Below are 20895 nucleotides of genomic sequence, written 5' to 3'. Positions count from 1 at the left end.
AGATCAAGGAAGTGAATGCCCTGCCTTCTGGCACATGCAAAACTTGAGCTCTATCTTTGCACAGACCCGGTGTTGTCCAGGCTGGCTAAAAAGGGTTTAGTGTAACTTTCCCCTCTCAATGCACATTAATGTCCTACAAGTGGCAGGGCATTTTGCCAGGAAAAGAATCTGTTTTGAAGATGACTTGGGTTTATAAAGGTAAAGCCCCTCGTGGAATATGACAAGGTCTGCTAGGTCTGGGATGTCCTCGTGGTTTTGGAGGGAGCAGGCTGTTGCTCCTCCATCCACTGTCTTCCGCAGCTCTCCGTGCGCCCTTGTCCTCTTCTGGGAGTCCGCTGCTTCACGGAAGATGCCCAGAATCCTCGGAGACTCCTCTGGAAGCACATTTTCCTTCAGCCTTCCGTAGAAGAAAATGCCAGCGCTCCTGGGTTGGTGCTGTAGATCCCTCATTTGCTCCTTTGTGGCGTGCAGAGCAGCTTTCCATTAAAGGAGATCAGGGGTAATTAGCCGCATTATTTTGACAAGTTGGCTCGAGCAGTTCCCTTTCTTCCAGGGCTGAGGAGGGGGAGAGGCCGCCCGCCTCCTTCCCCAGGCGCGGGCGCTGCGCGGCGGCGCTGCCCTGCGGAGCGGCTCCCCGCTGCGCGCCGCCGCCTCCGACGGCAACCCCCGCTGGCCCGGTGGCCAGCAAGGCACTGCGAGTGGAAAAGGAGAGGGAGGCTCAGGCTGCCCTGCAAAACCCAGCGACTGTGATCTTATGCCAAAGCCAGAATCAGGTGTGCGGGTGGAGCACAGGGCCGAGGCAAAACTCTGCACTTGTGCGATGGAAACGTGTGTGAGACACAAAAACTTGAGGGAACAGAAAAAAATCTGATTATTTTCCCTCAAGTCGGTCTTCTCCCATGGTCAGCTCTCTTGTAAACCGTACAAAGGGAACCCAAAGTGCCTGCGCTTCATTTCTGTCTTTTCTTTATTAGTGTAATTAGATGTTCCAGCAGTGCAAATGCTTTGGGTGGGTGTCTGCAGGTGAAGAGCAATCTGGAAAAAACGTGTTAAAGTAAAAATCACTGCAAATACCTGTTAACCACTGTTAACCTCTATTGGATTGACCCCTCATCTGGCTGGAGAAAGTGTGAGCCTCTGCAGTATCGGGGGTTATGAACACAAAGGGAACGTAAGTAAGAGGCAGAGCATTACAACATGAAGCCACTACGACTAAAGTCAAAGCGGAAATTCTTGTACACCAGCCCATTGAAAAAAGGCATTGAAAAAAACACGTATGAATGGTTGTAGACTGCAGCCCCTCTATATAAGGAGACACCTTCCCAGGCCTTCACCACAGAGCATGTCCTAGATAAGAAATCTGGGAGATCCCCTCAAGTTGCTGAAGATGGAAATAGCCCTTGGTGTGGAGGAGCAGTCACACACTCAGGGAATGCATATCACAGTCAGCAGTGCTTACAAATGTAAATAAGGGCAGATTGATTAGGAACAACGTTATTGCCAGGAATGTAGCACGCAGTCATCAGCTATGAGGCAGACTGGGGGCAGCCACTGCTCTGACCACCCAAGTGGAGAATTTTACACTGACATTTCTTCCTTGAGGGGAAAAAAACCCCCAACATACATACGCACACCCATCCCAGAAACAAGACCAATTAGATCTCTGCAGTAATTTTAAGCAGTGCATGCTTAAAAAAAAAAAATATCCCTCTAGACCACAGGGAGAGAGGGGAGATTAAGATAGTGCTTGTTAAATTTGAGTCTTCAGATAGAGTTTTGGAACCAGCAGTGAGAATGGGTGTTAGGCTACTGTGTGAAGCCTAGCAGGCAGGAGGCACGTAGGGCAGCGCTGCGGATTCCAAATGCTTGAAGGGACAACCCTCCCTGGTTTTGGAGCCTACTAGGAGGCTGAACCGAAATGCTTTTGTGCCCATCCCTTCTTTCTCCATTCACCTGCCCTGGTACCCGACCAGACACGGTGAGGTTGAGCACTTGCAGAAGTAGTGTCACATCACTTCCCAAGTGGAAACTTGAATTGGAGGTGGCCGATTGCACCCCAGGTGCAGGTTTCAGCCTCAAACACAAAACAGCCTCCAGCTGCAACCGTTTCAGGTTTCCTTCTCCCATACGTATGCACCTACGTGTGCGTGCATGACAGCTTAATGCTCCTAGCAGCTTTCCTGGAGACAGTCCTGTGCGGAGCAGAGGGCAGGGCCTTCATGGAGACAGGTTTCACAGGGTGGGGAAAAACGGAGCTGGGATGAAGTGAAAGGAAAAAGAAACTCCCTAACCGGCGGCTACGGCCCTTGAAAAGCCCTGACCGTCGATGCCTTTAGGCACTCTCACGGAGGGAACGGTGCGGTGCGGTGCACAGCTCGCTCCCGCCGGCGGCCCCGGCCCCCGGGGTGCTGCCAACCCGCGTTGCCGGCACCGGGACGGCCCCATTACCGGCGCTCGCCAGCCCGCCGAGGGGAGGAGGACGTTTGCAGCGACCGGGGCTCAGGGCTTTTGCTCAGGAGCGCTGCCCCAGGTACATGCACGGCGGGGCTGAAGGGAGAGGTGCGCAGTGCCGGCGGGTTTGCCGAGCCGGGCGCCGCACCGGGCAGGGGCTCCACGATGTACTCCTCTCACCTCGGGTCCCCATGCCCCTCTCTTTTTCGCTGAGTTTCTCCCACGCCCCCTCCAGCTCCCGAACTCTTTACAGCCGCGCTCCTCCGCAGGCGTGCAGCAGCCGTCGTGCAGGAGGGCAGCCCCCAGAGCGCCTCCCCAGCCCGGGCCGGGGGCGGAAGAGCGGGCTGGCCGCTGCCCCCCGCGCCGGTGCGCACGGGTGTCCGCCACGGCCCGTAGCTGCCCCCGCGGGGAGCCGCGCTGCGGGCCGGGGCCCGAGCCCAGGGCTGGGGGGATGCGCGCAGCTCTAGAGGCAGCAATTAATGGTTGATTCTCAATGAAGAGAAACGGGGAGAAGCGGTGCCAAAAAAGTAAACAATCGCGTGTAGTTCAAGAAATGTTCAGCGCGGCCAGGCAGGCTGCGTTTCATGGACTTTTACACTAAAAACATTAAAATTGGCTTTCCTCAGGTTTCAGTTAAAGAATGAGCCCTAAGTTGAAACAGGCTAGCTACCGCGCGGCTTTAAATCCCTTAAGTGTTAAATTTTCATTGTGTTTTTCTAACTGGACGGAGTGGTTTTCTTGCAAGGAACTAAGTCTGCTCTTTAGTCAAAAAGAGAGAGGGAGAAAAATCTGGCACTTTCTACCGCAGTATCCACCACCCTGTCATTATTCCTGCAAGCCTGGGAATTCAGCTCGGACCTCCCAGTATTTGTTGCAGCTCGAGGCCAAGGTGCCTCTAAAAGGATTTTCTTTTAAGGCCTTTAGAAATCGTTTAATGCTGCTTTTTCCTCGCTTTCCTCTCCTTTTCTTAAAAGGGAAAAATGTATTTCTGTATGTCCTTCCCGAGGAAGTTCCGCGCGTGTATTTGCAAGCACCCCGGGGGGGGGCGGGGGGGGGGAATTGAGGGGTGTTGGGGGGTAACGCTATTGAAAAGAAAACGAAGAAGAAAGAGGGAGAAGGCATTCCTTAATGGAAGTATTGCATGCAAAGAAGACTGGATCTCTTTAAGGCTCCCCCTGAAGCTGGAGATGCACACACAAGGGTTGCCGGCCTGGGTGGTCTCTCTACTTTGGTGAGCTGTTGCTAAGCAGCTAATAATAGTCATGTTTGCTGAGTAATTTCTGCCCTCCCCGAGCCAATCACCTCGCAGAAACCCAAGCCATCTGACAGCCCCGGGGGCGGGCTCTCAGCCCCTTTTTTTTTTTTTTTTTTTTTTTTCCTCCCTCTCCCTCTCTCGCTCTCTCTCCACTCATACTCCCCCCACCCCCCCCCACCCCTCCTCCTCTTTATCCAAATGGAGAGAGTCCTTTTTTTCTTCTTCATCTCATCTCTGGAGCCGAGGGGCTGCAGCTCGGTGCTGCCGCGCACACACCGGGGGAGAGCGCCAGGCAGCCGCCCGCCCGCCGCCGCGGCGGGGCCAACCGCGGAACCCCGCCGGCCCCGCGGCCCGCGAGAAGCACCCCGGCGCTGAAGCAGGATGGTGCAGCGCGGCGAGGCAGCCCAGCAGCAGCAGGAGCAGCCGCGGCCCGCCGCGCCGCCGCCCCGCCGCCGTCGCTGAGCGCCGCCGCGGACAGCGGCTTCCCGGAGGCAGCGGCGGCCGGCCGGAGTAGGCGATTTCAACGGGAGCGGAGGATAGCGCGGCGGCGGCCGGGGGATCCCGGGGGTCGCGCCCGCCCGTCCGCCCGCCCTCGCCGGGCGCGGGGAGCGGCCGCCTGCAGCTCGGGGTCCGCGCGCGATGTGGCAATGGGAGGCGCGGGGAGCGACTCGGCCGGAGCGGCCGCGGCGGCAGCCGCCGCCCCGCGCCCCGCGTGAAGCGGCCGCGCCGCAGCAGCCCCAGCAGCAGCCCCAGCCCCGGCGGCGGCGGCGGCAGCAGCGGCGGCAGCAGCCCCCGCAGCAGCAGCATCAGCCCGCGGCCCGCAGCGCCGCCAGCCCCCCGCGGCCCCGCCGCGCCCCCGGGGCCCCGGGCCCCGGCGCGGCAGCGGCAGCTCTCCCGTCCCGCCGGCGGCGGCAACATGGCCTCGGCCGGTAACGCGTCGGAGCCGGAGACCAGCAGCAGCGCGGGCGGCGGAGGCCACCCCGGCCGGGCGGCGAGGAACGGCGGCGGAAGGCGGCGAAGGACTGGAGGGAATCGGCGCGCCGCGGCGCCCGACCGGGAGTATCTGCAGCGGCCAAGCTACTGCGATGCGGCTTTCGCCTTGGAGCAGATTTCAAAGGTGCATTCAATCTCTCACTCTTTTTTCCAGAGATACACGCTAGTGGTAGTGCTGCTTTTTCCGCGGGGGAGGAGGAGGGAGGTGGTGTGTTTTCTCGCGGGGGTGGAAGGAGGAGATGGAAACGAAACGGCCACCAATAAAATGCTGGGAAAAAGAGAGGGACGTCTGTGACTCTTCAGTGCGGGAGAGAGTGCCCTCCTTCCCTCCCTGCTCGCCTGTGCCTGCTCTGGTGCGTGCCTGTGCTGCGGAGCACTTCTCCTCTTAAACTTCCCGAAACAGCCTCGCCTCGGTCCCGGCCTCCCCATGGCTAAGCCCCAGGCCCGCTCTCCCTCTCCCCTTCTCCCTCTCTCCCTCTTTGCTTCCTTTCTGCTTCTCCATCCTCTCGTAGCGCCCTACGACCTCGGCAACACCCGCTCCCGGCCGGAACAGGGGAGAAACCGGCCGGCTGGTTTCTTGGCAGAAGTTGGGCTTTTGTGAAGTTTTCCGCCGACCGCAGAGACGGCGACTGCCCTCGGAGAACGGGGTCCCCGAGCAGAGAAGGCAGCGATTTTCTCCCTTGCCCGGCGGTCAGAGGGGGAGCGAGGGCCGTAAACAAATTGCCACCCTTAACCCTGCCGCGCCGGTCCCTGCGGAGGGCTGGAGGTGCCGGGGCGGGGGGACGGCCCCGGCCGCCAATCTCCGCCGGCCAAAAAATGTTCAAAGTAAACAATCTCCAAAAGCTGCCTTGCTGCAGGGATGGTTTCACTTCAGGGAGCGGATTTCTAGGCTTTGTAAGAAGAGGGGAAAGGAGGAGGAAAAAAAATCCATGTGGCTGCCCTCTTCCGTTCACAAATATTGTCGTAACTTACAGATGGCTGCTCTGCTTCCTAATTCAGATCACACAGCGTCTCCAAACTCTATGGAAATGAATTAGTGCAGATCTTACAGCGCTGCTCACCACGTGGGTCCTGCCTCAGCACCAAGCCTCTGCTAGGAGCTGGGAATGGGGGAAACGGCCACTGCTACCCACTGTCTGTCACACAATCCCCCCGCCTCTCCTCCCCGGCCAATCTGGGGTTCCAAGGAGAACAGGAAAAGGGACTTTTCTTTCTTGTAGCTGTTGAGGTTCATCGGGAGTGGTTCCTTCTTCCCTGGAGCCACGGGTCTCGCCAGCGCGAATGCTTTGCAGCCCGAGTGGGTGGCGGTGCCTCGCGCACGAGAAGAGTATGGTGGTGGGCAGCACAGGCGAGGGCCCGGGGGCCGACGCAATGTTGTCACCCCCAAACCCGCGTGTTGGTCTGGGGCGAGAATGGCTGCCAGCAGGTACATCTTTTCCCTGCGTGTGTGTTCGAGGGTGGCTGCTCGGCAGGGCCGCGGGGCACAGGGCCCTGCTGGAAAGATGCCTGTTTGAGCTGTTCACGGCGCTCCATCCTTCCCCTGGGGACTGCGCCCCGAGGGACACGAGCTGTCGCGCTCGTGGGAGGGCTGGGGGGCTCCCCCCACTTCTGCGGCTGCCGCAGCCCCCAACTACTGACCTCTTCTTGCTTTGCAGGGGAAGGCGACGGGACGGAAAGCGCCGCTGTGGCTGAGAGCAAAGTTTCAGAGACTGTTGTTTAAACTGGGCTGTTACATTCAGAAAAACTGCGGGAAGTTTTTGGTTGTCGGCCTCCTGATATTTGGGGCTTTCGCTGTAGGATTAAGGGCAGCTAATCTCGAGACCAACGTGGAGGAGCTGTGGGTGGAAGGTAAGTCCGGGGGGTGCCCCTGTTCGCGGTTGCCGTCCCTGCCCGCCTGGCCGGTCGGGTAGAGCGGCCCGCGGCCGCTCCGCATGCCCGGGAGGAGCGGCCACCGGCAGGGAAGGCGGGCGGTTGTCGGGGCGGGAGGCGGGCGCTGCGCTGGGGCGCGCAGCTCCGGGCGGCGCATACCACTTCTCCGCCCGCGGGGGGTCGCGGCGGCCAGGCCGTGCACTCTGCGGAGGGCCGCCGGGACAGCTCGTTCCCAGCCGCCCGTGCCCTCCCCTCTGACGCCCGTCGCAGTCCGGGCGAGCTGCGGGCGACGGGTCTCCTCGTCCCCGCCGGCGGTGGGAAGCGGCCGCGCTGCCGGCAGGCGCCCCCGCCGCCATTTTGGGAGTGCGCGCGGCCACGGCTGGGGAGGGGGCGGGCGGCGCGGCGGGGCGGGAGCCTGTGTGTGGTCCTGCGCTTGGACAGCTTTCAGCTGGGGGGGAGCGCGGGGCTCGGCGCTGGGAAAAAAAAGAAAGGAAAATAACAAAGAGGAGGGAGAGAACGAGGGGGGGGGTGGGGTGGGGGGAAATCCAAACAAAACAAAAAAAAAAGAAAACAAAAAAACCGAAGGAAAGGCAGCCGAGGCGAAGCGGAGCCCCGAGTGGGGCAGCCAACCGGGCGGGGCACCCCGCGCTGAGAGGCATGGCTCCAGACTGCCGCGGGTTTGGGCTTTAGGTGTGTTCTTGGTGGGGTTTTCTTCTTCTTTTTTTCTTTTCCTCGTTGGTTGGTTTTCGTTTTTTTTTTTTTTTTTTGGTTGGGGGGGTGGGGGGGCTTGGTTGGTTTGTTTGTTTGTTTTTCTGGGGGAAAAAATACCGTTTATTTAGCATCACGTTCCCCCGTTAGCTGCTGGATCGACGTGGAAATGGAGATCCTTGACTGCAGCAATTACTACTCTAGGTTTATGTCAAAGTAGCTTGCAGCAGAATTTGTCTTATACAAGTTAATATGGGAGGCTGCATAAATAATCATTACTAAATAGCTCTCTGTACGAGTATATGTGGAAAAGCTAGTGCTGAATGCAGTCAAAGTCGGTGCCTGTTCTGAAGGTGTTCTGTCCTGCCCGAGGTGAATTAGAGCGTATAGGATCGGAGTCCGTCCTTGCAGATGACAGCTGTATTGGGGTCAGGATGGGATTCGCGGGTCATTTAGTGAGTGTTGGTTTTTCTGTTGTGGAAAATAATGACGTTTTTTGGTCCATGTAGTGTAGTCCAGGAGTTGAAAATACGATGAGATCTGCTGCCAACAGATCTGCCTGAGAAACAGAGCAAGACAGTGCTGGGTCCCATCTGTAGGCAGAGATGTGCAGTCAGAGTTTGTACTGGTCACTAAGTACAGTACTTTAAATTCTAATGAAAAGGAATGAATTTTGTTTTTCTTCACTTCTGATTTTTATTCCAAACTCACTGTGGAGTTGTGAAGAAGTTTCTTTTGCCAATTTTTGCTCTTAGGTATTTTGTCTCTGTTTTTCTGTGTTGGGTAAATTAATATGTGACTGCAGCTTTATCCCGCATGCTCTGCTGACATTTATTATCCTTATGTTACCTGGTGTTCACTTGCCTGGAATGGTGATCCTGTTCAATTAATGCCATCTGCTTTTTGTAGCCTTGTAATACCAAGAAATGACTTGCTGATGATGCCTCAGTGACTGGCCTCGCAGTAAAAATACATTTATCAAGGAAGAAATAGGATTTGCAAAATAGTTGTGTAGTTCAGTTGCTGCACTGGCCTCTTCTCATGTCATTATTGTTATGGGGAAGGGGTGAGCCAAAGTCCCTAGTATGGAATCTAGTGGAAATTGATCTCTGATGTTTTTATGGCCAAGATGAATTCATAATGCAGCTGGTTTGACAGAGTTGACTTATGTAATTTCACATCTATTTAGTTTAGTTTTCATATAAAATCTAAAAAAAAGAGAAGTAAAACTCTGCATTTAGAAACCCTTGCATTTCAAAACCAACCAGCAAAGGCTAGCAGATTAAGGTGAAATAAAATATTCTAGTTTTCCCATCATAGCACTACATGCCCATCTGCAGAAAAGAGCTTGCTAAAATGTGCTTTCTTGGTAGAGGCTCTGTAAATGTTCTGCTCATGAACAAGGGTGTTGTACAAGATAGCAGTTGCATATTTTTGTTGCTGAATTATGAACAGCAGTACAGATTGAGAGTTTGAGATGGAACAGAGACAGAAAGAGATAGTATGGAAAATGCGTTTCTTCCTGTGCAGAGGTGCAAAGCCGCACCAAACTTGTTCTTCCGCACTTATATGGAACTGATCCTGACAGGTTTAAAGTACGCTTCATGGAGGTTGGTATACTAAGGGACCCTTTAGGTCAAGGTTTCTTAGAACAGAAGCAGTGGCTGAATTGTCCTGTTTATTAAAATAGATGTCTCACTTTACCTTTTACCTTTCGTTATCTGAGAGTTTGAATGAACTGGGCAATGCTGACCAAATATAGAATCATAGAATTGTTTAAGTTGGAAAGGATTCATAATATCATCAAATCCAACTGCTAACCTAGCGCCATTGTGCTCATCACAGAACCATGTCCTTAAATGTCATGTCTAAACACCTTTTAAATACCTCCAGGAATGGTACTTCAAGAGCAGCCTGTTCCAATGCTTAATAGTCCCTTCTGTGAAGAAACTTTTTTTACTATCCAGTCTAGACCTCCCCTGAAGCAACTTGAGACCATTTACCTCTCATCCTGTCACTTGTTGCCTACAGCCTCTTTTCATGTAGCTGTGCAGAGGAATAAGGTCACCCCAAGGGTCCTCTTCTCCAGGCTAAATTACCCCTCCCCCCTCAGCCGCTCGTCACAGGACTCGTGGTCTGTTGCCCTTCTCTGGACACATTCTAGCCCCTCAATGTCTTTCTTGAAGTGAGTGGCCCAAAATTGAACACAGCATTCGTGGTGTTGCCTCACCAGTACCAAGTACAGGGGGACAATCACTGCCTTGTTCCTGCTGTCCACACTATTGCTGATTGTAGCGGGTTGAGTTCGAAACCGGGCAGAAACACCAATTAAATGTAGTGGTTTTGGTTCAAAATATTCATTACTTACTTATTTTCCTTCTTTGAGATAAGAATTAGGAGAAAAGCAAAGCAGGCACAAACCTTAAACAGTTGCAGTACAATGAAAGAGTTTTATTACTAATAGAATTAAAAGTAAAGAGACAATAACAAAACAAAATTAAAGCAAATCCCCCCCCCCCCCCCCTCCAGCACTTCTCTCCTTTTACCTAGCTCACACAAGGGATAACAGAACATGGGATGTTAGTCAGTGTTCCAGTTCTTGAAAAGTCTCTCTCTTATGCTTAAGGGAAAAAAGGGTTTTTCCTTCAGTTGCACGTGGTTCCCAAACTGCCACCAACAGCAGATCCGCCCGGAAACAAACAATCTGCTGTGTGTAGAACATCTCTCCCATGAAAAAATCTCACAGTTCTTTCACACTGCAAAACATGGGCCATCACATGGGGTTATTCATCTTTTTAAGGATAAGTTCTTTTGGCCTGCACACAAAGGCTCTTCTTCGCCACAAGTCTCTAGCAGCTTCTTACTACTATATAACCTGGCATAGGCATTCTTCACAAGCACACGAAGATACTCCATCCCCCCATGTTCTTCAAGTGGATTAAAGAGACAAACAGTTTGTGGTATTACAGTTTCTTACCACGGCATGCAAGAAGGTTTCTTTTAAGCTGCGCGCCAGAATCGCGGCACCGCCCTCTTTTCTCCCGTCGCCATTTCCAGCTCCGTCCCACGGGACTCACTTCTCTTTCTCTCTGACTGACACCGCCATGCTGAAGGGTGTTCTTGTTCGGGCTTTACGGTGGGGAAAGCCTCGCTCCCTTTGTGCTGCTGGCTGCGTGGTGTCTTCTTCAGCACGAAGTGTGCTGGCTGCAGACAGGAGGCTCTGCCAGCTCTCGTTGACTCCGCCGGCTCCACACGGAGAGGAGAGGGACCCGCCGGTCCCCAGAAGCCGCGCTGGATGGGTTTAGCTGTGAGCAGTCCATGGCTGGGTTTAGCTGCCTGTGGCTCTGAGGCAGTTCCCCCCCCAGCCACCCAGGGACCGTGCCGCAGTGTTGGGAAAGGGGGAAAGGGGCAGTGGCCCCGGCCCGGCCCGGCGGGGCCGGGAGGCTCGGAGCTCCCCCACCTCCCAGCAAGCGAGCGCCGACAAAAGGGGAAGTCCCACCTTTCTGTGCAGTTTAAATATGTAAATTGTGAGAAGCGTAATTGGTCTTAAAGACTGTCCATCAACTCAGGGTCAACCCAATACACTGATACAGGCCAGCATGCCATTGGCCTTCTTGGCCACCTGGGCACACACTGGCTCATGCTCAGCACCCCCAGGTCGTTTTCCTGAGGCAGCTTTCCAGTCACTCTTCCCCCAGTGTGTAGTCCTGCGTGGGGTTGTGACCAAAGGGCAGGACCTGGCACTCTATGTTGCTGAACATGGTACGAACCTCATACCATTGGCCTTGGCCCATCAATACAGCCTGTCCAGATCCCTCTGCAGAGCTGTCCTGTCATCCTGAAGATTGACGCTCCCAGCCAACTTGGTGTCATCTGGGAACTGACTGAGGGGGCACTTGAACCCCTCATCCAAATAATTGATGAATGTATTAAACAGGACTGGTCCCATCACTGAGCCCTGGGAGCCACTCCAGTGACTGGCCAGCAATTGGATGTAACTCTCTGGGCCTGGCCATCCAGCCAGTTTTTAAGCCAGCAAACAGTACACTTGTCCAAACCATGAGCAGCCAGTATCTCCAGGACAATGCTGTAGTAAACAGTGTTAAATACATTAATAAAGTTCAGGTAGACAATATCCATAGCCTTTCCCTCATCCACTAAGTCATAGAAGAAGATAAGGTTGGTCAAGCAGCACCTGCCTTTCACAACCCCATTCTGGCTGGGCCTGATCCCTGGACTGTCTTGTATGTGCTGTGTAGATTCATAGGTTACTTGAAATATATTTCAAGTAATGGTTTTGATTTGCTACTGAAGCTTTTTACAGTTATTACTGCTGAATAAATTGGCAGTAGTTACTTTAAGAGACAGATTTGATACAGTGTGTTTCTGAACACCACTGAACATAATACAGCACTGAAGTTTGCTGGAAGTAAACGGTTGCTTTAAAACTATAACACAATTAATTAACGAATAGTAATGTGAGCTTTGAATGAGTTTTAAGACCATGCACATTCCAAGTTAAATGATTAGTAGTCTGAGCCTGCAGCTATTACGTATCACAGGGGGTCTGATGTTGGTCAGCACCGGTGTGCCACGACCTTCCTAGAGAGAGCGTCCTGCAAGGAACAACTCTTCCAGGGGCGGTGGCAGGCCTCCCTGGGCAGCAGGTGATTTCAGCAGGTGTAGAAACTTCTCTGCTACAAGTGGTATCAGCTCTTGTGATTCAGCTCTTTGTGAAATCACCCAAGGCGAACTTGTGGACAGAGAGACAGGAGGCTCGTTTGGCTATTCCACAGAGGCAGCTTTTATTGTCCAGCAGCCCCTGTGAAGGGGAGGCCAGGGACAAAGGCTGCCTAGTCATGGGCAGAAACGGGACTTTTTATGGGAAAGGCAGGGAGTGGGGTAGAAACCAGCTAGCCAGCTGGGTACAGGCTGTTACCATATAGAAACGAGGCATGCTGGGGGTGGTTCACTTTGTCACCATGACCCAGAGGAGGGTTGCTTATCTCTGGGGAAAGTCTTTTTGCCCTCAGGCCTCTCTCCTCCAAGGGAGTGCAGAGGGCTCTTGTGCCAAGGGCTCACAGCCCTTCACAACTCCCTCTTCCTTTTTTACCAAGAACTCCTCCCCAACGGCCTTTTTAAAGCAGCATAAAAAACATGAGAACATAAGCAATACAATAAGAATTACAATGAAGATCTACAAAGCACCCTTAACTAAAGAAAGTGCCCACCCTTGGAGTCCCCATTGTCCGAGAAAGTTGTTGAGACCGTCTGTGATTTTTTTCATCAGTCTTGATTTGGTGGACTTGATCTTTTAGCAGCTGGATGTTCTTTGAGATGGAGTCACTACGTGATGTTAAATATTCATGTGCTGCTAGAGGAATCCCTACCAGGCATGTCGACAATGGGTTGTCTAGGTTGCCCATGGACAGGCACAAGTTATCTTGTTTTAATGCCCTTGCTAGGGTCTGGGGCTGTGGGACACCCCAGCTGAGGGCCTGTGGTGCTGTGAGGAGCATCCAGGCAGCAAGTGAGGGCAGCACCAAGGTAGATGGGCCTCATCTTTAGACAGGGATAGGGCTTCTGATAGGGAATATAAATGAAAATTTGTTGGCTTTGAGGTGAAGGGGAAGGGTTGTCTTCACTTTTCCTCCCTCCTCCCTTTCCATTTCCCCTTCCTTTGTTTTTTAAAATGAATACTGTTGGGGAGGATAGAGGGTTTGGGATATTCTGGTTGGAGGTAAGTGAGGGCTGGGGAGGAGAGGGAGGGCAGGGAACAGGAAGGTAGGTATATAGGTAAGTGGGGTTTTAGGAATAACTGGGGAATAACTTACTTACAACAGCGTTGGCCAGACTATGTCTGGTCTGTAGTTTGTGTTTTGTTAAGTAGAGTCCTTCTGGGAGCTGTGTTTTGTCTGTGACTTAGTGACGGGATGGTGGATTCTTCTTGGCAGTCGATGCTTCCTCCGTCTTCAGGCTGAGCTTCTCTGGTTATCTGGACCCGATGTGTCAGAGTCCGGGATATTTCGGTTATTATTTGTGGAGGCAGTGTTTACACAGCCTAAGTATGGTTTGATGTTTTTTCCTGGGAACCATTTGGGGCCGGATGGTAGTGAAACACAGGCATACCCCCTCCCCCAGGTAATCAACTGGAAAGGCCCAGAAATCTGATGTGTTTCTGGGTCTTTGATCAGCACCGGTGGCTTTTCAGTGAGCTTAGCTTGGGTCGAATTCGAGAAGTGCCGGAGTACGGGGGGTCAGGCTCTGATGATGTACAATTTAGGAAATTAATAACATAGAGAGCCTTACAGAGTCTCTCAATGGGAGACATAATCTCTGTTTCTCTCTGCTGTTGATTGAGGACTCTTTTGAAGGTCTGATGAGTCTTTTCTGCTATGGATTGTCCTGTGGGATTAGCGGGTATGCCCGTCGTGTGTTTTACTCCCCACTGGTTGAAGAAATCTTTCAATTTGCGGGAGGTATAGGCGGGCCCATTATCTGTTTTTATTTGTTCAGGGACTCCTAGGGTGCCAAATGCAAGGAGAAAATGCTTGATGGTGTGGGTGGCATTCTCTCCTGCGTGGGCTGATGCAAACACTGCCCCAGAAAACATGTCGACTGACACGTGCACATACTTAGACTTTCCAAAGGATGGGAAGTGGGTAACGTCAGACTGCCATAATTGGCAGCTGTTCAGACCGCGGGGGTTAACTCTGGTACCCATAGATTGTATCTGGTAATTTTGGCAGTTCGGATGTGTTGCTACAGTTGCTCTCGCTTGGTCTTTCCAGAGCTTGAACATCCTGATGAGGGCAGGTACATTTTGATGATAAAATGCATGGGATAACTTCGCCTGGGCGAAGATGTCAGGATATTAGCAGTCTCTGCCGACATGGCTAGCACGTCTGCCCTCCTGTTCCCTTCCGCGATGGCACCTGGAAGGTCAGTGCGTGACCTTGCATGCATAATATCATAAGATTGCTTTCTATGGGAGATTAAATGCATTAATGTAGAAATCAGTTGGTGTAAGTTTGGATTGGAGACCTCCTTGGGAAAGGCGTGTTAAGCCCTCGTAGCTGTGCCAGCAACGTAAGCTGAATCTGTGACCAGATTAAAGGGTTTGTCTTTGAATTTCTCAAAGGCTCTGATGATAGCTGCTAGCTCGGCAATCTGTGGTGATCCTTCCACTACTTGGACATCAGAATCCCACTTCTGAGTCCTGGAGTCCCTCAAGTCATCACTGACTTTTGGGATTACCCTGAGCCATCGGTAAAAACTTAGAGCTTTGAGAGGTGTTCTACTTTGGATTAATTTTGGGATCAAATTAAAGGCCGAATTGAAAGTCTTATGTTTTGGCACGTGGATGGAAATTTGGCCTGGGTAGCGCTCCAGGGCGAACTGGAGGCTCCCATTGCTCTGGAGCAAATGCTCCAGATCCCTAGTGGTCAATGGCAAGTATATGCATGTGAACTCCCACCCTGCAAGAGAGCAGAGGTGAGTTCAGGCCTTTTTTATTAGATGTGCCCTCATTTCTTGAGGAGTGGTTATTGTTTTTGTAGGCTGATTGCTTGTAAAGATCCATTCAAGTATTAATAAAGGGTCTCTGAGTTGAGGATCCCATTGAAAAATCAACCCATAGAAATGGGGGGGCCTTACCCAAAATGGTAAAATGGAGGGGCAGGCTGGGCTCGACCTGATGTGCTTGGCATGAAGACAGGGCCTCCTGGACTGTGGTGATGGTATCTCAGGCTTCTGGCATGAGGGCACGTGGAGAGTCCAGGTCCTCGCAGCTGCAGACAAGACTAAAGAGGGGGGCAAGGTCTTCTGTTGTCTCTAGCAGGGGATGTATCCAATTGATGGACCCACATAACTTGTGTAAGTCTCTTAGAGTCTTTGGGTCATCTTGGATGGTGAGTTGCTGGGGTGCAATGGTCCTCTCATGGATCTGGAATCTGAGGTAAGTCCATGGGGTGCACTTTGTCTTCACGAATCTCTAACCCTGCTTCCTCTATGGCTTCGATAGTCCTTTTAACAGTCATGTCCAAATAAGTTTTTTCTGATTCACACATCAGGATGTCATCCATATAGTGGTGGATGATTGCATCCGGGAACAGGCTCCAGATGGGGGACAGAACGTGGGCAACGTACCACTGGCATATGGTCGGGCTGTTCTTCATGCCTTAGGGAAGGACAAGCCAATGGTACCTTTTGAGTGGGGCCTTTCTGTTGAGGGAGGGGACGGAGAAGGCAAACCGGGGGGCATCCTGAGGGTGGAATGGGATGTTGAAGAAGCAGTCTTTTATATCTATGATGGCAAGCATCCAGTCTCTGGCCAGCCTTGATGGTGAGGGCAGGCTGGGCTGGAGGAGACCCATGTCCTCAATGACTTCATTGATCTTACGGAGGTCGTGGACAAGCCTCCACCTGTCCTTGCCGGGCTTTTTCAGCACAAAGACGGAGGAGTTCAAAGGGCTGGTGGTCTCGACGATGTGACCCTTGGCAAGCTGTTCCTCCACGAGGGCTTCTAGAGCGCACAGCTTTGCCTTGGAAAGGGGCCACTGCTTGATCCACGCTGGGTCCTTTCGTTTCGAGGTGAGCCAAGGGATGGAAGGTGGTGTACACCTCAGTGGCCTGAGATAGAAATCCTTACTGGGGATGTGTAAGGAAGCCCCCCATTGGGTCAAGAGGTCCCTGCCCCATAAGGTGATGGGGGCCCTCACAACAAATGGCCAAATGGTTGCTATCTTGCCTTCGGGGCCTTCGACAGTGACATTCTACTTGCTCCGCATAGACACTGTGGCTCCACCGATCCCAGAAATCATGCCTGCCACTGGCTGTAGTTCCCAGTTCGCTAGCCACTCAGAATGGGCGATGATGGTCACGTCTGCGCCAGTGTCCAGCATCCCTGGGCAGTAGATCTGCTCTCCATTACAGAGCAGGCCGCACTCAATGGTAGGCTTATTTGAGCCCACAACCTGTGCCCACATTATGGTTGGATTGAGTGGAGCCTATTCTGGGCAGTCCTGTGGGAACAAAAAGGCTTGTGCAATTGGTGTTTCCTGTGAAAGGTAAAAGGGTGGGTCTGTGCAGCAAAGCTGGACAAAGGTCTCTTGTCCAGGGTGTACTGTTTGTATTTCTGGTAATACGAAAATTTGTTCTGGATCATGAAGTGTCACCAAGGATGAGAATGTCCCACGGACCATTTTGTGGTCCATACTTACCTGTGGGGATATGGTAAAAACACTTACCTGTAAAGTCAATGGACGGCACGGTTACCAGCTAGCGCTGGGTTCCCATCTGTATCACTCCATGTGACGGTTCTCTTTCATGTGCACTGGGATCTCCGGGGATGATGGTGCCTTCTGAGATCCACCTGCTTCCTCCTGGCACTTGGCAGTGGACTTCACATACTGGTCGAAGTGGTACGAATTTTGATTTGTTGTCAAAGTGCAGGGCCATCCTGTGCTCTGTTGGAAGTTTGCCAGGCACAGTTGGTACTGCTGCTGTCTCTGGGACCTTTGGTAGCTGGTGCGATGGTCCTGGGTGGGTTACTTTTCTGGGCAGTCCTCTTTAAAGTGTCCAAATTCTCTGCAATTGAAACAGTGGGCATTATCTTTTGAAGCCACTGCTGCAAATGCACCGGATACCCTTTCTGCAATGCCCTTTGCCACTGCTCGGGCAACTGCATTTTTGGTAGATGTATAGCATGTGCAGCCTTCCACCATTTGCTCTATGGTGGGTTCCGTGTCCTGGGGTAAAGCCCTCAGGATAGTGTTACATTGTTCATTAGCATTTGCCATAGCAAGTTTAGTCAAAAGTTCCTTTTGTCCCTCTGGACTTTGTTTATTTTTCCAGGGCTACCTTTAACCTGTCCACGAATTTAATAAAACTCTCGTCCCCTCCTTGTCTGATGTTAGAAAAATTTTGTGTGGGTATCGAGTCATCAGGGGTAAGAAGCAGTGATGTTTTCGCTGCAGTGGCTATATCCTGCAGTGCAACTTCAGGTATAGTGTTTGTTTGGTCTGAGGGTTTTTGAAATTCACCTTCTCTGACTAATTGTTCAACAGTCAAATTTGGCCAACCTGCATCTTCGGAATAGAAGTCAGATAATGTTTTTAGTTGTCTTTTCCAATGCTTCTCCCATAGCATATATTCTGCCGGGCTAAGGAGGCAGTTAACAATATTTCTAATGTCACGCGGAACGAGCGTGTAGGTGGAGAAAGTAGCTTCTAATAAGTTTCTTAAAAAATGGGATCCCCGCCCGTGTTCCTTAGCGACCTTGCAAAGCTCTTTGATTTCTCTGTAGGGAATTGGCTCCCCACATCCTTATATTTGTGGGTCCCCCCCCCGCCTCCCTTTCGTAAAAAGAGCTGGGAAGGCTGAACTCGTTTGGGCTAATGCGCTCCCGGGTGGCATCTCTCCATGTCTGCATCCAGTGGTCGTAGTTCTGAGTCAGAGTCCGCGGTGCTGCTGTCATCTTCTGAAAAGGAGGATGAGTGTTTTCTAGGGCGAGCCGTGGCAGCCTGGAGCTGAACGACAGGGGGAAGAACGTGGCAACTTTAGGATGCCAGCACCACCCGAGCCAGGCTGGGGGCGGGAGTCGCGGGGGACCAGGAGTGATGTGCCGGAGCGGGGGGCGCGTCCTGGCGGCGGGGAGGCTGCAGCCGTGCGGCAGCTACAGATCCCGAGGGAAGCAGGGGTTAGAGTGTCGCCGCTGCAGCTGGAAGGCTGTTTGAAGTCAGCGGCAGCGGCTGGAAACGGTTGCGGGGAAGGGGTCGAGGAGATGGGGTTTAAAGCAGAAACTACGGGAGCGGAGTTTGCGGGAGAAACCGAAAAGGCGGGGGCGGGGGGGGGGGGACGGGACCCGGGCTCCCCCTCCCCTGAGGGGGGTATCGAGGTACCGGTAGCGAACCCGGTAAAACAGGTTTGTGTGGAGGGGCAGGAGCTATCTCATCAGCAACTTGAAAGGGAGGGAGAATGGGTGATAGCAAGGGAATAGCCTGAGGGCATAGAGGCTGGTGGATCGCTTTCCAGGGAGCCAGGCGTTTGTCCGCCCGCTGCTGAGGTGTGGATGGGGGGTATGAACTTGGTAGAAGCGATAGCATCACAAAACACGGCAGGGGGATTGGAATGCGCGAAAAGGGGTGGGGGGGAGCGGCGGGGAGATGGGGGTGCGAGGGGTGCAGGGGCGCGCCCACAGCCAGGGGAGCGGCAGCGGGCCGGCTGCCTCGCCAGCGCCGTTCTGCGCGGGGAGAGACGGATAGATAACTGGGAACAGGGGCTGAGCTTGGGTGGGGAGAGGCTCCAAGGCAACTGGGCCAGAGTCGCTCTGGGAGCGGGGGAGAGAGGCTCGGAAGGCATCAGGGTGTCCGTGGCAATCCTGTTCCGTACGGAAGCTTCCATCTTCCGACTCCCTCTCATGCGGAGAGGGGGGCTTGGAAGCACAGGTGGGGGGGGGGGGGGGGGGGGAGGTTTTTGACTGGGGATTTCCCGACATTCCCGAAATACTACCTTTTTTTCTACTAATGTAACAATAATATGAAACAAGGGGATAAACTGAGAAACAGAAAAATCACCAGAAGCTTGAAGAGAGTAGGTGTTTTTTTCCAACGAGATCCCAAAAGGAGTTAGAAAGGATAGAGTCACCCTTAATATCAGAGAAATGCTTAGAAATAAAAATAATTAAGAATTTGAGTTTCCTCTTAGAAAGATTCCCCTTAGAAAACTTAAAATTACTAACAAGAAGGATTTTTAGAACTTGAGAATAAAGGTCTCTCTCAGGTTGGGTAAGGCTAGGTTTTCTCAGCCTCTGTCCCATGCTGGTGGTCCCACGCCCTAACCCAGCAGAAAAAAAGAAAAAAAAAAGGACCCAAAAATGTAGAAACTCGCAGAAAAACCCCAATTTCAACTTAAAAATCTTTGTCCAGGCATGGGGGCAGCTAGTAGAGTCAAAGAAACATCTTCTGGGAAGGTGGTCAGCCTGAAGGTCGATCCTCATGGAGTTCCTTCTCTGAGATGGTAGGTGACGGTCTCGACCTGTCTCTTTGGATAGCCTCTACTAGAATGCAAGGGGGTCTCCTCAGAGAAGTGATGATTCGACGGTGGCTTTCAGTCCCTCCAACAGCTGTGCAGGAGTCACTCTCTCCAGGGACTTCCAGACTCCAAGGAGTTTGGGTGCCACTTAACCGCAGGGGGTCTGATGTTGGTCAGCACCGGTGTGCCGCGACCTTCCTAGAGAGAGCGTCCTGCAAGGAACAACTCTTCCAGGGGCGGTGGCAGGCCTCCCTGGGCAGCAGGTGATTTCAGCAGGTGTAGAAACTTCTCTGCTACAAGTGGTATCAGCTCTTGTGATTCAGCTCTTTGTGAAATCACCCAAGGCGAACTTGTGGACAGAGAGACAGGAGGCTCGTTTGGCTATTCCACAGAGGCAGCTTTTATTGTCCAGCAGCCCCTGTGAAGGGGAGGCCAGGGACAAAGGCTGCCTAGTCATGGGCAGAAACGGGACTTTTTATGGGAAAGGCAGGGAGTGAGGTAGAAACCAGCTAGCCAGCTGGGTACAGGCTGTTACCATATAGAAACGAGGCATGCTGGGGGTGGTTCACTTTGTCACCATGACCCAGAGGAGGGTTGCTTATCTCTGGGGAAAGTCTTTTTGCCCTCAGGCCTCTCTCCTCCAAGGGAGTGCAGAGGGCCCTTGTGCCAAGGGCTCACAGCCCTCCACAATTATGGCTGAAGTATTTACATAAGAAGTTTAGAACTTCACCTGGTAGGCAAACTTTCAGAGAGATCTTCAAAACATCATTCTTTCAGATTTCCTGTAGTAGTCTTCTTCCTTCAGAATTTATGCTAGCATTCTTGGCCTTCTTTGAGCCTCCTGATACCAAAGCTTTCCTCTCGGCTTGTTTCTTGGTGCTAAGTGTTGTAGTGTAGCTTTTTTGTTTTTCTGGGTTTCTTTTAAACACAGTCCTCCTCTGGCCACTGTTCAGAATACTTCAGTTATTACTGTGTGTCCCACAGTGGCTCCATCTATGTTCCTGTCTACCTCTTAGCTGTCTTTGCCTGGGACATGTACATGTATCTCCTCAGTACATGAATAGATCTGTCATCCCCATATGCATACCTTGCTGCTGGAGGGGGGTTGTCTGCTGGGGCAGACAAATTCTGAACTGCCATTTTAATGCCAGTTCTGTTACTCAGCTTGAGTTGAGTTGTATGTGGGTGTCCATGCATCCTGGAGGTGTGGAGACTTTTTAGCATCTTTATACGTTGTACACACAAAGAAAAAAAGGGCTTTGCATTGATTTCCTCGGTGACTGAATTTTGTTGGACACAGATGTGCTTTTAGAATTATCCATTCATAACTAGAGAGTGCTCTGGATGGAAAAGAAATCATGCTCATAACTAGTTATGTTTATTTGCTACCACTCTTAATAGGCAGTCTAAGACCCAGTGTGTCAACAGCAGTCACACATGTAAATTCACAGCCTCTGCTTCTGAAAGAAGGTAGTTTTGTGGCTCCAGAGAAGGTTCTGTTAAATGAAGCTTGAAATTTGGCTACTGCAATGCCTTAAATGATGTTAATTGTAGCAGCTTATAATGGGAGAGATGATCTAGTCTTG

At 52.3% G+C, this 20895-nt stretch overlaps 1 protein-coding gene across 1 annotated transcript in view; it reads left to right on the top strand.

Annotated features, from left to right (window-relative positions):
- The first annotated feature begins 4235 nt into the window (after positions 1-4235).
- Positions 4236-20895, top strand: part of PTCH1 (patched 1) — a 73130-nt gene continuing 56470 nt past the window's right edge. The window contains exons 1-2 of the mRNA XM_082301343.1: positions 4236-4823; positions 6355-6547. Coding sequence (XP_082157469.1) covers positions 4623-4823; positions 6355-6547 — 394 coding nt within the window. The 5' untranslated portion in view covers positions 4236-4622. The remainder of the gene's footprint in view (positions 4824-6354; positions 6548-20895) is intronic.

This window comes from Coloeus monedula (assembly GCF_965178545.1).
Source record: "Coloeus monedula genome assembly, chromosome: Z".
Classification (NCBI taxonomy): Eukaryota; Metazoa; Chordata; class Aves; order Passeriformes; family Corvidae; genus Coloeus; species Coloeus monedula.
Note: the sequence above shows the minus strand (reverse complement) of the source record. Positions and strands in the feature narration are given on the sequence as shown.